We start from the raw sequence: 17,042 nt of genomic DNA, 5'->3' as shown, positions 1-17,042 counted from the left end.
ACTATAAGCAACTCCTTAATTTACTTCCTACTTGTTTTCATTTTTAGAGCTAAAAGAATCTGGTGGTTACAAACACTTATTTCAGTGTTTAGCCCTTTCCTCGTTTTGTATATGCATGTGTTTATTTATCTGCTTTTCTAAATATATCAGCAAGCATCCTGTAAATCAACGGTTTGATTCAGTCCCTGTGAAGAGATCCTTAACTATATTAGACTTCTTAAAATATCCAATTAGGTGGTGGTCCCTGTTCTCAGCAGTGCAGAGACACAGGATCCAGTTACGTCTGCTCCTGCTTTGTTGGGTATCAGCTTCAACCAGATGGTGTCAACTGTGAAGGTAAAAGAAATAAAACCATTGCTTCGATTATCAACACCCTTGTTTTAAAAGAGCAAGAATAGTTTAAAAAGATCCAGATAGAAGAGATCAGAATATACTTAAGCCAGCTGAGGAAAGAGGGGAGATCATAACAAGTTGATTGAAACAGAGTGTTGGAATGAAAGTTGTGAGAAGTTGCAGTTAAGAATCAGTAGAAGAGATGGAGGATTTAGAGTGGAGAAGAGGCAGAAGATCTTGAATTTATCATTGTAACTAAAACAAACAAAAACTTGTTCTCTTTTATAGTAGGTAGTAATTGATGAGGCAGATGAAACAGAGCAGGATTCTTCAGCTTGTTAAGGACACAATTGATAGAAAGGATGAAAGTTTTAGATATCGTGAGTGTCATGTGAATAGTCAAGGGGGAAGAACCGTTAAGTTTCTCCTAGAAGAACTAGAGGGACATCAAATGAAACGGGCTGGGATAGAGCAATGTAGACATCTGCTTCTGAGCTACTCAGCCTAGACTCCTTTTGTTGCTTACTGAGAGAAACAAGCACTTCAGGGCACAGTTCATCTTGCCTGTTTTGCATAGCTATTCTAGGATGAAAAGCATTACTCATCAGGAGTGCCTTTTTCTATTATTGACTGAAAAGGGAGTCTAGGTAAGTAACTCAAACAAACCTCAAAATATAAAATAGATATTGGTGACTGGTCAGATTAATACTCACCTAGTGTAAGATATAAAAAGGAAGCATTTTTACATTTGCTATATGTGGACGACAAGTATTCTTACATATTCAAAGAGAAAAAGAAAAAAAATTACAAAAGAAGTGTCTATCAGTAGCTATAAAGCAGAAAGTTGCAGCCTGTGGCTTGGAGAGTCCCTAAGCCATATGTGGGTGGGAGGCAGAACAAGGGAATGATTTTTGAAAGCTTGCCTCATTCCTACAGCCACCATAATCATCTGCTGCTGGACTCCCATCAGATGATGTTGGCCCTTTGCTCTCACTCAGTGCAAGTTCTTCCTCTTTCTTACTTGCAGTGAATCAGCAGTCAGAAGTCCTGTTACCAGCGGGGTCAAAATGTCTTTACTGACTCACACTCTAAGAACTGAGATGACTAGCCACAATGTGGGTGTGTGAGGCCAAATCCACACCATTCTTTGTGTCCTGATGCTCAAAGTTATGACTGGTTGGAGGTGCACAAACAGCTAGCCTTTGGTCTCATACCTTGCCTGTGATTTCATGTTTCTTACTCTTTTTTTCTTTTTTATAATAATTTTGAATATTCTAGATATTAATGAGTGTATCACGGGGACACACAGCTGCGGGATTGGACAAACTTGTGTCAATACGTTAGGATCCTTTCGCTGCCAGCGGGACACAAGCTGTGGAACTGGTTATGAGCTAACGGATGACAGTCGTTGCAAAGGTACGTCCTGTGCAGAAAAAACTGAAATCTTCCAGCTTTAAGTAAAAAAAAAAAAAAAGTACATAATCACTTCACACTCTTTTACTTTTGGTAAATACACATATAAGCTGTAGTTACACAGGGACACGCAGACAGCGCTACTTCTTGTGGGACAATAGTTTTCCACCTGTCACCTTGCAGATACCAGATCAGGCTGTCTGTGGACTACTACAAAGACTTCCAGGAGAGATAACTACAGATATTTAACGCTGGCAACTTGGTGTTGCACGATAGGAGCTGGTCTGGGGACTGAAACAGTTGATTTTGAAGGCCCAGCACTCACACCATACACATTTTTGTGGTGTTTACCTCTGGCTAGCTCTAGTCTGATCCTGTGAATTGGTTGCTGAGTGGAGTGCCTAAGTCTTGCTCCTGGGGCATACCTAGTGGTTTAGTTTCATCTGAAAGAATCAAGTTTGCATGCTTCGGAGCGTGAAACGAAGTGTGGCAAGCGAAGTGACGACGTGGTTCAATTTGACACCCCTAAGGTAGACGCATCTTTTAAAAGTAAGCCTTTATCCTCAGGAGGTTTAAATTTGTTACAAAGGGATTCATTTCTTAATCACAACATTCTTAAGGATTTCAAAATGAAGAAGAGTTAAAAGCACTGTTCTTGACTAGGTGTGTTTGAACACAAGGGTCAAAGTCTTTTTTTTACTAAAGAAATGACTGATTTCAAGTTGCATGTAGCACAAAGTATGCTGTTGTGTGCATCCAAAGCTTCACTTGACTTACTGCCTTCATGTAGATATAAATTAGCAGCAAACTCCATTTGATGTGGAATTGGTTTCCACTAAGAGAAAGTCTGTTCCCCCAGAGCTTAGAATTGTTCATAAACCAGACTGTAATTTCATTCAACTGAGTAAATTAACTCAACTGAATGACATCAAATTTAGGCCAACAAATAGCTTACCAGCAAGTATTAACAATTTTTCTCAGGTGGAAAGAAAGGAGTACAGACAGTAAATTACGCATGACATTAATATTAGAAATTTCTTATCTGGATAAGATATGTTAATAATGTTAATTATTAATGTTATGTTAGTAATGATGAAAATAGAAAATGAATAATCCTCATGTATGATTTTTAAATGCCAAGTAAAATGGCTGAGTTGTGCAACATGTAGAACCCTGCTGAACCCAATTCAGTATTAACCCATCCTAAACTTGAAATGAGCTCCACAATCATTATTTAAGTCTCACAAAGCTCTAGAGATAAGAAATGGCATCTGCTGTTGTGTCCACTGCTTAAATGGGAAAGCTGAGGCGTCCTGTTGCTAGAAAGTCCCTGAATTTTAATACTGTCAGGAGATTTCACTCCATTGCATGGCAGCAAACATTAAATTTTAGTTGCTTTTATGTAAACAGGGTTACATTCATGAATGAGGCCTCATTAGCACTCGTCTGCTTTATCTGAATCATAATTTATTCACAAATATTTGTTGTCTATTGTGAACTGGAATGGAATATTAAAAGAAGCAGAAACCATATTTATGCGCATTTTAAAGCATAATAATGCAAGGATATTGCAAACCTTAATATGGATGGGAATCAAAGCCAACTAATTCACCAATGAAAGAAATGAACAATGCCTGCATTGGATCTAAAGTTAAAATTACAGCTGTACTCGGACATATAATTAAATGTTACTAACTTCAAAGCTGAGCCCATGTATAAACACACTACTGAATCAAGGCTGAACACTGTTGAACATGATGCTTCAGGTGCTCTGTAATAATTTTGAATCATTTAGTTGTGAGAACTAAATTTGTGAAGCATAATAAACACACCACCCCCTATATATAATGTTAACAATGAAATAATTTTAAAACCTTAACTGATTTTACCAGTTTTTACTGAGATTCTGTTTTGAGGTGGTAGGTCAGATTGATCCTGGGTCACTGCATTGAATTGCATGAAGGATTAATCAGTCTAGTGGTTTTAACTGTGTGTTATGTTTTAAATGTGATGAAAAAGCTTCTGTCAAACTCCTGCTAACAATTTTTTTTTGTGATGTACCAGATATTGACGAATGTGAGACTGGTACTCATAACTGCCCCCCCGATTTTATCTGTCAGAATACTCCAGGATCTTTCCGTTGCCGACCCAAACTACAGTGCATGAATGGGTTTATACAAGATGCGCTAGGCAACTGTATTGGTAAGACATATTCTTATCTCAGTGAAAACTTAAGTGTTGCCTGTGAGATAAGTGGTAGTTTCACTGGGTGAATTCTGAGCTTCTCAAGTCATTCTTCATGCGTGTATGCATTGCTCTGCTATGTGTTTTTTCTGCTGCTTTAAAGACAGGCTTGATCCCACAAGTAAGATTTACAGACGAGAGCCATTTAAATAAAAGACTTAAATACCAGATCTCTATTTTTAATGAGATTTGGTTACTTAGGGCACTTAGCTGCATTTGAACATTTTCCTTAAGTCTTCGGGTATTTTATCTGAAACAAAACTCGTAAAAATATTGTGATACGTTTTATCTCTTCTTATCCAAAAGGTTTTCACTATGGCTTAGTATAAAAAGCTGTAAATTGTGACATCCTGTGTAACACACTTTGCTGATATTAACATGCATGGTTTTACAGGCATGTAGGTCTCTCCAGACCTGTCCCCCGTTAGTTATAGCCTATCAAGAATCTTACTGTGGATGAGAATGATGGGCCAGTCACTGTGGAGAGTTTTATTTTAAAGAGTGATTACAATCTGTTGGGCTAATGCTTTGTTTCCAAGACTCCTACAAAACAGAATTATAACCTTCATGTAAATATGTTAGAATTACGGGTTTCCAGCACACTCTAAATGGAATTGTCTAACGTGACCCACAAATCTATCAGTCATTCCCTTGAGTAGTATTTTCAAGCCTGAACTTAACTTTGAATTCCCCCAGCGGCGTAGCGTGTCTTGGACTTGTGGAACTGGCTGAGCGGCAGCAGCTGCCAAGTCTGGCTCATTGTCAGCCCCTCGTTCTCCTGACCACATCGTACCCTGTAGTGCCGAAATCCGACACTGGAAACACTGAGACTGAAAAATAAATTGCAGCTTTTGAAGTGAAGGGGGCCAGTGCTTGTGCACAACAAACCCTTTGAAGACATGTATCTGCCATAGTTAGCACCAGGTGCGTGGCAGTTAGCAGTTAGCTTGCCTTCCGTGACATTACTAAAGCCACATCAATTTGCAGCAGCAATAGTTATGCCGCCTAAAATGCATTTGCTCAAAATACTTACCAAAATAATTTCACAGTCTGTTTTTACACACTGGATCAAATGCTGCCGTATGTTGTGTCGAGGGGAAAAAATTATGAACACCTTCCTGCCTTTCCAGTGTCTTTCTAAGTTGAAAATTTTACACTCTAGTGACGTGGGATAAGCCTGTCTGAAATGTTTCACAATATAGTACATCCCTTTCCCCATCTTCAGGCAGCCAACATTTTGCAAGCTGAATGCTGTGCTTAATACCATACCATACCAAACCAAACTGGAAGGTAGTAGCTCTTTGACAGTTGACATTAGCACTGTGTAAAATGATGATAATATCCCAGTGAAACAGTTGGGTAAACTTTAGGCAGAGAAGTTACTCACGTGAAGCTGGACTTCGTTAAATGTTATGACATGCAAGCCCATACACATATAAACAGTGCTGCTCCTGCAAACTGTAAGGTCTTAGTTACATTAACATTTCCAGGTAGCAAAGGCTGCCTCAGTACCCCCTGTAGCCACTGATTCCTGGCTCTGAAACTCCATTCCCCCAAATGAATAGCATGTGCTCACCTTGTGTAACAGTGAGTTCTGGACCTTCTTGGCTAGACACACTGCACCAGATCATACTTTAATACAGCTTAGCCTCATCTCAGTACATTTTCTGAGATTTTACTCTCTACTGGGTTCTTACGAGGCAAAGGATATCTTTGTCACAAAGTGATAAGATGTCCGGTTTGTGAAAAAACAGACACACGTTTGATGGATGGTAAAGGGATGCATAGTCTTGTGAGTACATAATTCACATTCTTACGTGCTCACATGGACAACTTACCAGGATAAAGTATTCACATTGAATACCTGTGAGCAGTAGTTTATCTCTTTGTAAAAATGGAGTCAGCTACTACCTCTGTGAGCACATACTACCAAATAAATAGCTCATTCACTGTGAGCCACAGACTGCAGCATAGCTGGTTGAGCTGGTGAACTGAATTGCTGATCATCTCTTCATATGTTTAGGGGAGACTTTCAAAGGCTTTTGAACAAAAGCAAGTTCTGTACCCAATTTCCTCTACTTTTCAGTGGGATCTGGGCCTCTCATACCTCTCCCAATCTTCACCCTGGACCCTAATGCTTATTATCAGTGAAGCTAAATGGCACAAATAGTTTTATTCTCCCATAGGCAGAACTTTTCCAACGCTGAAGGATTACATCAGGATGTAATCCTCTGAAGAATTACATTAGGAAAGCATCTTAGTTTAAACATCTCCAGGCAGCAGATAGTTACTCTGACTTCTTGTGCTCTTGTAGATATCAATGAATGCCTGAGCACCAATATGCCTTGCCCAGCTGGACAGATCTGTATTAACACTGATGGCTCGTATACCTGCCAGCGAATCTCACCCAGCTGTGGCCGAGGTTATCATCTCAATGAAGATGGAACAAGATGTGTAGGTAGGTAACAGTCCGGAAGAAAAAATGGTTTGAAGAAAATAATTCACATCTGTTATGTATGTTTACCAGTTTCATGCACTTTGGCCAAGTTTTTCTCATTTCCACAGTGAATTCTTCATCCTGTTCTTTCCCTTCTGGCAGTTGCAACAAGTGAAGAATGACAAGGATCCACACTCTGTCCTTCATATATCTCACAAAACCCTAAATTCTGAGAACAGGAAAAATCATAATCACCTCCCAAAAATGGCATTGTCTGTGACTACATTAGTGTATTGGAACAATGCTGTGTAGTCTCAAATCTCCCCAACACAGAGGTATAACACAAGGCCCACTTAATGTCCCACAGAAGCTATTCAAGTAATAGTGAAAGGCATATATGCCTTTAGCTGGCTTTTAACTAAGGTGCCTTTTGCAAAAATAAGTATTTTTGCATGTGTTTTCAATTTTTGTAAGTGGCTTATCAAAGCAGTACTGTCTTTGGGAGACCCAGGCATCTTCCACCAGCTGAAGATCTGATCCATAAATACAAAATGTCCATAATAAAACAATTTTGCACCTGATTTCCTCCAAAGATTGTCTGATTTCCCAATTTATTTTCCCTCTTAAGTCCATCAACATTAACAGGACACCTGAGAGAGAACCTGTTTCAGTAAGAATAGTTTGGATTTGTGACTCTGATCTTCTTGTGGAAGCTGAGAGCTAGATTAAAATCCTGCTTTCTGCTTCAGAACACTTTATACCTACTAGAGAACACAAAAATAATTTAACACGTTGCTCTTCTCTCAACTTGCATGCTCAGAAGTGTACTTTCAACCATTTTCCTTCTTTTTTCAGATGTGGATGAGTGCTCATCCTCTAATCAGCCTTGTGGAGAAGGACACGTTTGTATAAATGCCCCAGGCAATTACCGTTGTGAGTGCAAATCTGGCTACTCTTTTGATGTCATCAGTAGAACTTGTATTGGTAAGTTACACCTATCAGCTTAAATACGTACAGCTATGGCATTTTAAAAAATGATCCAGTGTAAAGAATGTTATTGGTCTCTGCATAACCTCTTTCACCTGAATGTAAAATTGACTACCGTACTGTTCGTATAAAACTAATACCGTATTAAAGAGATGCTGATACTTCAAAGGAAGCTGTATTAGTATTGTCAACATGTTATTTGTTATCCTGTTAAAAGGTAAGATTATGAGAGTGCGTGTAATTGTTTTCTGTGATATTTTTATATGCACTTACAGCAAAACATTCCTTTGGAAGATCAAAGAACTTTCTTCTTTATAGATCTAATTAAATTATGCACTGGGGTGCTTCTAAATGAGCGTTTTGAGCAAGTTCTTCCCTCTCTAGTATGAAATTTAGATCCGGAAAATAAAAATCAAACTTGTATGACCACGTTCTTGTCCAGACTACTATTGCAGTGAAGCCAGCCAATACACAGACCTCTCTATATATTTATCTTTCCAGACATCAATGAATGCAGACGCTATCCAGGCCGCCTTTGTGCTCACAAGTGCGAGAATACCCCTGGTTCCTATTATTGCACGTGTACCATGGGATTCAAACTTTCAACAGATGGCAGGTCATGTGAAGGTATGGCTGTCATATGCTTTGGTCACATAGCATGAGATACAGCTGATTGCTTTTTAGCTGTTTTCATTTGATTGTAGCTTGTAAGACTGCACTAGAATAGCATGAGAAGTGCCTCATCCCTGGAGACATCCAACGCCAGGCTGGATGGGGCTCTGAGCAACCTGATCTGGTTGAAGATGTCCCTGCTCGTTGCAGAGGGGCTGGACTAGGTGGCCTTTGGATCCCTTCCAACCCAAACTATTCTATGATTCTATGAAATCAACCCAGTGTGGTCTCTTTGATTACAAGAATGATGTTATGGTTAATCAAGGTCACTGTAGTCCACAGTTCCAATATCTTGCCCTTTGGCTGGATCACGCAGAGTTGTATTGTCCGTGTTTACTGTATTTTGAAGGGTGATTCAGCTAGATCAGATTTAAGACCTTCAAAACCAGCTTTGCTGATATCCAGATATAAAAATGCAAGTGTGAGCCTAAAGGCTCCCTCCAAGTCACACAGCTTGAAGGACAGTGGGAAATAATAGCACAGTGTAGATTAGCCTATACCACCAGACCCCATTAGGAGTAATACACCCAAAGCCCCCAATGTCCAGCTTTCTCAGTGACATGCATACCATCCTTTTTTAATTAAAAAAATTGTCTTCCGAACTTTTGCCTTAGTCCTGTAATAGAACTGACAAATCTAACAAGACATTTAGGGTTCAGGTATATAATTTTGCATTTCAGATTTAAATGAGTGTGAGAGCAGCCCCTGTAGTCAAGAGTGTGCCAACGTGTATGGTTCCTATCAGTGTTACTGCCGCCGTGGCTTTCAACTTAGTGACATAGATGGGATTTCATGTGAAGGTAAGCATTATTGTTTTGCAGTTGGAGGATGAGTGAGCATTTCTTATTCTCACCATAACATACATGAACAGCTTCATGTACCTGTAATGGTTTTGTTTTAACATTTTGTTCTCTTTGGTATTTTCCTGTGAAACTGTGAAATTCTATTTGTGAAGATTTCCCACCGATGTCCTAGTCTAGAAATATCTCTGCTTGTGTGGTGTCAGTTTTGCTGTTTACACTGAGTTGTAGCTTGGCATACTTTTGGAACTTGCCAGAAATGTGGTGTGTGTTGTTATTGTTTTCATTTGTGTATTTATTTGTTTGTTTTCCTGAGGAACTAACAGAATTTCTAGTCTTCAGCAAGTGAAGATACAAACACATTTATATGTTACTTACGTAATATATAATGTTGCTGGGTAGTATTTTTATATCTCTTTTTTTTGGCTAGTTCTGAACTAATGTGTAAGTAGCTTTTCCTCAAATACAAGGAGGATGTGGGTGTGACCTCATGGACGTGACCCTAAATTTGGACTTTGGTCTCTAGGACTTACTAGACTTACTTGAGCAGAACACTTCATCTCAATTTCCTTTTTGTAAGAACAAGGATAAAACTATTCCTCTCTCTCCCTTTTGTAAAGTACTGTGATACATGTCACTGTGAAGTGCTTGCTCTTATCCATTTCCTTTGTCTCTTGGGCCCTGATTGCTTTTTGTTTTCTTCACACTTCCATTTATTCCTGACAGCTTTCGTTGAGTAGAGCCACCCCTATCTGATGATCTTTTTCCTTGCTCAGCAATTAGAATCATGAAATCGTGTTTGAAGCTTGCAACGGGAATATGGTACATGTGCACTCGGTTGAATGGCATGAACACATAGTAAATTAGCGGTGTTTTCTTCTTGCAGATATTGATGAATGTGCCTTACCTACTGGAGGGCACATCTGTTCCTTTCGATGTATTAATATTCCTGGGAGCTTTCAGTGTACGTGTCCCTCCACTGGTTACAGGTTGGCACCCAATGCACGCAACTGCCAAGGTAAGTTCAATAATTGCAGGGAGACCTAACTTGATTGTGGACATCTGAAAAGTTCTAACAAGCTTTTAAGTTTTAAAAAAATGGCTTTCTTATAGCATAATAGGTAAAGCAATAAACATCAGCTTGAAATCTGAAAAAAACAGTATTTTATAATAAATATGCAGGAAATTTCTCTTACAAACTATAGAATGCAGTAGAGAGTATTTTTATAACATTATTAAATAATTATAACAAATTCTAAAGATGAAGATTTCCACTGTGAAATGGTATGAGTTAGTTTAGCCATTGAAAGGAAAGGTCGTGCTGTAAGCATTTCAGCAAATATTTACATCTTGTCCACTTGGTGGCACTGCTGCTCTTCCTTTGCCTGTTCTTTCCTGTTAGTTTTCTTCTTTTTTTTGTTCTTCTGCCCTCTCCTTCCAATCCTGCAGTAACGTGTAATTGCTCCCGACATTCTGTAGTACCTGATAAGATACTTTCATCATCTGGCACCTGCAAGTAGAGGAAAGGCATGTGTTTAATCCACTCACCTTTTTCCATTTGGCAGATATTGATGAGTGTGTTGCAGAAAGCCACAACTGCTCTTTCAATGAGACCTGCTTTAACATCCAGGGAGGCTTTCGCTGTCTGTCTTTGGAGTGTCCAGAAAATTACCGCAAGTCAGGAGATACGTAAGTACTTTCTTTTTCAAGGTTGAACAGATTTTTGGTTACACGATCTCCTTTATGTCATACCACTGCTGACCGAAAACACAAGATTCTGGCAAATATGTACGTTGTTCATAGGCCTACCCCATGTTTTGCACACACAGGTCTGGTCCCTTTCTCATGCTCCTGTTTCAGTCTAAGAAAAAGGTATTCCCTTAAAAAATGCCATGCATCAGTGGTTTGCATTATAGTGATCTCTGGGCCATAAGCTGATCTTCTCTCTCTGGCTACCTTTCAGGCAACCTGTTAGGAGGGTTGCATTCAGCTTCAAAATTCTGAGTTTTGCTTTCTTTCACACATAGTGTTTACTTACTATTACACTCCAATAAAAGAGTTGTTTTTAGCTCCCTATCTGAAGTCTTACCAGTGCTGCTGCAAAGTATCACAAGAGTGTCTTACCTTTGGTACCATTTCACCTCTGGTAAAAAAGCTGAGAATTCTCGCAAGGGTGGTGTGTTGGCTGCTGTCCATATTTATGTCTTAACCTAGCTCAGAGAAAGTCCATGCATTATGGTGTTGAAAATATGAGACAGAGGTATGGGAGGAGGAGCAGCTGTCAGCTCATTTATACCCATCAAATGGTGCTAGCAGCATGGAGAAGTTGTTGTAAAATTTCAGTCACATAGCTAGAGTTTATGGCTGATGCAGATGACTGCTTTTCCTCCTGCCTGGGGCTTTATGGCCCCCCTGTACTCCAGAGGTTCTCTGAAGGCTGCTCCCTGGCCTATACCCAGGTAAGTGTGTGCTCCACCAAGTAGGGAGGAAAGCTGATAAATCAGGTTGGCCATCAGCCTGCTATTGCTTTTCACGATCAGCATTCATATGCCCACCATCTTTTAGATAAAATTGAGTACTCTTTGCCTTCTCTGTAGAGTGAAGGTAATGCTGATCTTCATCAGAGAGGTTAGTTATTTATGGATAGTTTCCTTGTAAATCTTAAGCTTTGAAATGCCATGTAAGGGGCACAGCAGATATATTTGATCAGAGTGCTGTAGAGAAAGTTCATGGTATAAACCCAGATATTTATAAAATATTCTTGTATTCTGAGAAGTGTCAGTAGTAATTAAATTTTAAATTGTATTTGTCACATCAACGAATAAGCAGTGCCTTGTGATGCAGATGTATTTTTTTGTATATTGTGGGTTCATTTGTATCCTAATTAAAAAAAAAGTCATTTGCAGTGGGCCACTTAGCAGAATTAGCAGATTTCTACTCTTATGGACATCACCGAGTTGCAAAGTTCCGTTTATAAAATATGCATCATACACACACATTCCACGTCATCTTCTTTCTTATCTATATGTTTATGTACGTGTCAAAAATAATGGCCATTTGAGATGTGAGGGATCTTTTTGGGAAGTAGTAGAATGTCTGAATTGTTTTTCTGTGTCTGGGTTGTTGGGGCTCTGTAATGGCTTACTCTGCCTAACTCAAACAGACTCATAGGGAGAGATTCTTGTGATATGCTAGGGCTATAATTAGGCTATGAGTCAGACACAAATCCTGTAGCTGCTCAGTGAAGTTCTAATTATTTTAATTCCTTGAGTTATTATCTTGTTGGATTTATTAGGTTTTCCCCTCTCAACAGCTACAGACATAGTTACTAAATTTATTGTCAAAAATGTGTTTGCATAAACCAGAGAGAATATGAGTTCATTATCTGTATTGCAAAAAGTCCTGGTTAGTTCAATGGGGAGACAGGTACCCTCATACTCAGGCAGTATACAAGTATTATACAGACATGCTAGAATCAGAGTTTATGTATTGGGTTACCTTGTGCCCATTGGGGAACAGTTTAATAAGACAGGTCTTTAGCACCCTTCTAACATCCAAACCAATTTACATATTCTTGAATAATTTATTTTTGCATCTATAACCCAACATAGCTGATAGCTGGCATACGTTCATTAGCTTTTGCATGATAATGACATTAAATTACTTCTTCACCCAACCTTGTGCCAGGACTTTAAAATCAAAATAGTTGGCTTCTCATAACATCGTATCTATTAGAGATACCATTTTCCTCTCCTTTTTATTCAAAACACAATCCAGTTTCACCAACTTGGCATATCATAAGAAAGACAACACATTTTCCGTTCTCATCAATTCGGCACTTCATGGGACTTTCTTACCCTATTCTCCAATATTTTCTTTGGAACACCTATATTTTAATAGGTCTCAGTCCTGCAAATTCAGGTTTGCTCATTCTTATTTTTCCTTAAATTCCTTATGTACAGGCAACAGCCCTCAGTGACCCAGAAGCTTCCTTACCCAATACCATTAAAGCAGAAATTTTTTGCATGGTGGCCATTGCAGTGGTGATTGTCATCAGGTGAAGTAATCACAGATCATCCCATGCTACAGGCTGAAAGCTCAGGACGCTGTTATAGATACTCTGAGCTTCAGGAGGAAATGGCCTGTGTAACCTTCCCCAAAGACCAGCATGGTGCTTGGCATGGTCCAGTCCTTAATGGTAACAATTTTATTGAAGGTCTTATCTCTTTTGCTTAAATTCTGCATTTTTTCTTTCCTCGATCAGCCTGTAGGCTTGGTATATTTCCAAGGAAGATTAAGATCTACTGCTACTCACAATAGGACTGGACTTGCTGCACTGCCTTGCCAAACACTTTTTGTTTTCAAATTGCATAACAATTAAATTCTCTTTATGCGACACTGAAGTCTAACATTTGTAATATTTAAGCCAAGAAAAATAGTAGAAAAGATAAAGAAGTGGATATGGCAGCATGCCAGAAATGTGTGCTGCATTGAGCCAGATTGGGAAATATTTTTATATTCTAGACATGTCTGTGTATTATTAAGGTTGCCTGTCACTTCTCATTAGTAGGACCTGTTTTAACTGCTTAGAATTTTGCCAAAACGTAACCAACGGCTGAAATTTTACATGCTAGGTGTCTGACTCAGGCTCAAGTTTTGGCAAATTTCAGCCAAAGCAGTTGACTCATTTCCAAGAACAGGGTTAAGGGGGGCCACGTCATTTTGCGTGTTTGACATTTTGGTGTGGGTTTTTTTTGTTTTGTTTTTTGGTTTTTTTTTCCCTTTAAACAGTTTGCTGTCCTGTTTTGGAGCAGAAATCTGAAATTTGTTAGGAGATCACTTTTGCATTTTACTCATCCTCAACAAAAGCCTCTGAAATTGCTGAAATTACAAACTTCGTAAAATTGCAGTTAGCATTTTTAAATGAGCCTTAAGATATGAGGCCCTCAATGGGTAATCTTAATTCACCCCTGTAAGCCAAAACAGAGTCAGGTCTACCTAGTGTATTTCTGAGAGTTGTTTATTTAACTTTTGCTTCAAGTCCTTGAATGATAAGGATTTCTTAGCCTCAGTGGCAACCTGTCTTCGTGTTTGACTGTCTTCCTCAGTGCAATTTAATTCTTATCAGTAGAGAGGTCCTTCTTCTTTAGCATCAAACAATTCTCTTCTGATTTAGCATACCTGAGCTTCTTGAGAGAACTGGGCTTGCTCAGCTTTGTGAAAAGAAGGCTTAGGGGAAACCTCATCACCATGTTCCAGTATTTAAAGGGTGGCTACAAAGAAGATCGAGATTCCCTTTTCACAAGGAGTCACATGGAAAAGAGGAGGGATAACAAATGCAAGTTACTCCTGAGGACAGTCTGATTGGACACAAGAGGGAAATTTTCAGGATGAGAACAATTAGCCATTGGAATAATCTTCCCAGGGAAGTGGCGGATTCCCCAGCATTGGACACTTTCAATATTCAGCTGGACAGGGTGCCGGGCCATCTTGTCTAGACTGTGCATTTTACCAAGAAAAGTTAGACCATATGATCCCTGTGGTCCTTTCGAACCTGGTATTCTATGATTTTACGATTAAAATGTGCAGATACCAACTCCACAGACTGAGCCTGCTCCCACATATGGCCTCAGGAATGAAGCCAAATCTTCCCTATAATGTCAGCTCCTATGTGTCCTGGGCCAGGTGCTGCTGGCCCTGATGACCCCAGAGCCTGTTTCTTCTGTGCTTCCAAAGACCACCCAGACTTCCTGGATAAGAAAGCTGTTTCTAGCATGGGTGAGAGTAGAGCCGACTCGGTAAGAAGGAAAGGCGCACTTAGGGATAAGGAGGCTGAATGTAGGGAGGGAAGGATCTGAAGGTATGACCAGGTGAGGAGAATTAGTCTGGAAGACGCTTGAGGGGTAGAAGGTAAAATCGTGTAAACTAATTTAGAGACAAGGGGGAAACCAACCGCAGGAGTCAGGAACTTTTGGTTAAGGGTGATTGATGCCAGATTGGGATGAAGACCATGAGAGCAAGGAATAATTTGGGATGGCTAGACAAAGATACTGAGGGAAGGAGTCTATGCTTTGGGACTAGGGCTGTGAGGTGGAAACTGAGAGAACCAAGGGTCAGCCAGGAGAGGATGGAGCAAGAAGAAGAGGATCGGCACAGGCTGGGCAGACAGTCCTGATGCCAAATGTTTGAGTGAGTAAGAAGGGCAGTAGGCAAGGAAAGAGGCTATGAAGAAGGAGCCAGGTCGGGAAAGGCAGATGAAAGAGACACGGATAGGACATAAAGGCTCAATGCTGAGGGCAAAATGGAGTTAGGTCTGTCTCTTCTATAGCTTGGAAACTCCTTGAGACTTTCTAGCTCCAGACAGGAGGAACATGCAGAGTATTCGTCCATCATGTCTACTGTGCTGCTGTATGGTGTATTCCTACCTGAGCCTGAAGTGGGACTCCAGATTCTCCCTTGGTTAAGAAATATCTGTGAGAATCAACCATCAGATGGTTTCATTTCCTTCAAGTTCTGGTCTGTTTAAGACAAAAAACACCTTCGCAGTTGCTCTATTAATGAAAATGTAGGGGTCCACAATATGATGATACAGCCCGGCTGATGGCTCATCTCAGCCTCAAGGTGTGGTGCAACCTCCCGAAAAGAAATACACATTGATGATAGCGTAAGTGAGTGCCTTTGTAGTAGATTGTGTTCTAGGAGGTTTGAAAGATTGTTACAACTCTGGAAATCTACAGGGTAGAATTTCATAGATTCATGGTGTGTATAGTTTAGCAATAATACTTGGTTGGTCATTCAGCATGGTGAGATGGTTTCCCTGTATGAAGTAAATTGCAAAGCCATAAATCTTGCTAAAAAGTTCTTTTCCCTTCAGTGCATGAAGAATTATTGTATACCATTCAGCGTCTTTGGGCACAAGAGAATAAATGGCCTATGCACCACATGAAAAACAGGCTCAGAAATTAACAGGAGGGAAGAGAGAAAATATTTTCTCCTCATTTCTGTTAGGAAATGCATTCTTTCTCTAAAATGGAATTTGTCCGGTTTTGATAGTTTTATTTTCCTTTATAAGTAACCAACGTTTGGCTACTCCATGAAATTCAAACCAAGTAATTATTTGAAACCTGCACTTTAGCCACATACTTAAGCCCAAGACGACAGAGTATTAAGTGAGCTAAAATGATCAGGAGCGAAATCAGGAGTAAGCATTTAGCAGCATTACATGCTTATTTTTTGAGCCCGTGAGCCTAATTGCAGAGGTTTGCAAAGATGTATTTAAAAGCGCCTCACTGCAAAGTGGTGCACGTTTCACTTGGGCTCTGCGCTGGGTTTCTCTGGTAGCATCGTGCTGCCTCTGCAGCCCTCCCCTTCTCTGGTTGGGTCCCCTGTGCTCTCTCCTGCAGCGATGCGGCGCGGTGGCAGGACGCGGTGGCTGTATGACCAGCTCATCACTCCTGAGATGCCACAGAGCTGGAGCAGCACCCGAGGTCTTGGGATGCTCACTCACTAGCAGTGGGCTGTTGGATTCCCCCGCCATTTGATTTTTCTTCTCACCACTGAAGGGAAACATTTAAATAAGGTCTAGAGAGTACACTGGGATTTAAAGACTCATTGCTTCTTGCCTTCGTGGTGTGTGACCCCGGAGTGAACTCTGGTTCTTGAAGGCAATAATATTCGCTCTCTCTCCTTTGCGGTTATTTGATGGAACAATTAGTGCACATTAACTAAACCTATAGTGAAGTGTGCAGTGTGTAGTGTGCACCACCAAAGAATAAGATAAAAGATGATGAATTTTGAATAATTCTAACTCCTAGCCACAGGCACATCTGCCTCCACAAATAACTTTCTGAATCAGCAGAATGTCCTTTTTCAAATCTTAGGAAGCTGTGAGCTTTGGGTTTTTTTGTTCTCTTAAAATTCTGGCTGTTATTATAAAATGCATTTTATTTTTATAAAAGAATAAATAATGGCACCTTTATGAGCATGTAAGTGCTCATGAGCATGTAAGTGCTTCCAAAAAGATTTACATGAAGAAAACATTTCCAGCTAAGAAATTAACTGCCTCTACTTGCTTCATGATTTCAACAAAACCAAGTAATTATTCTTAGTGGAGTTATTGATGACATTTCAGAAAAGAATGCAGAACTCACTATACC

At 39.8% G+C, this 17,042-nt stretch overlaps 1 protein-coding gene across 2 annotated transcripts in view; it reads left to right on the top strand.

Moving 5' to 3' along the window:
* FBLN1 (fibulin 1) overlaps nucleotides 1–17,042 on the top strand; it is an 83,303-nt gene that overhangs the window by 34,703 nt on the left and 31,558 nt on the right. For both annotated transcript variants that reach the window (XM_065658019.1, XM_065658027.1), the window contains exons 6-14: nucleotides 235–336; nucleotides 1,612–1,749; nucleotides 3,811–3,948; nucleotides 6,305–6,448; nucleotides 7,283–7,411; nucleotides 7,916–8,041; nucleotides 8,767–8,886; nucleotides 9,773–9,904; nucleotides 10,452–10,575. In XM_065658019.1, the coding sequence (XP_065514091.1) occupies nucleotides 235–336; nucleotides 1,612–1,749; nucleotides 3,811–3,948; nucleotides 6,305–6,448; nucleotides 7,283–7,411; nucleotides 7,916–8,041; nucleotides 8,767–8,886; nucleotides 9,773–9,904; nucleotides 10,452–10,575 (1,153 nt within the window). The remainder of the gene's footprint in view (nucleotides 1–234; nucleotides 337–1,611; nucleotides 1,750–3,810; nucleotides 3,949–6,304; nucleotides 6,449–7,282; nucleotides 7,412–7,915; nucleotides 8,042–8,766; nucleotides 8,887–9,772; nucleotides 9,905–10,451; nucleotides 10,576–17,042) is intronic.

The sequence above is a fragment of the Caloenas nicobarica genome, chromosome 1 (assembly GCF_036013445.1).
Source record: "Caloenas nicobarica isolate bCalNic1 chromosome 1, bCalNic1.hap1, whole genome shotgun sequence".
Taxonomy (NCBI): domain Eukaryota; kingdom Metazoa; phylum Chordata; class Aves; order Columbiformes; family Columbidae; genus Caloenas; species Caloenas nicobarica.
Note: the sequence above shows the minus strand (reverse complement) of the source record. Positions and strands in the feature narration are given on the sequence as shown.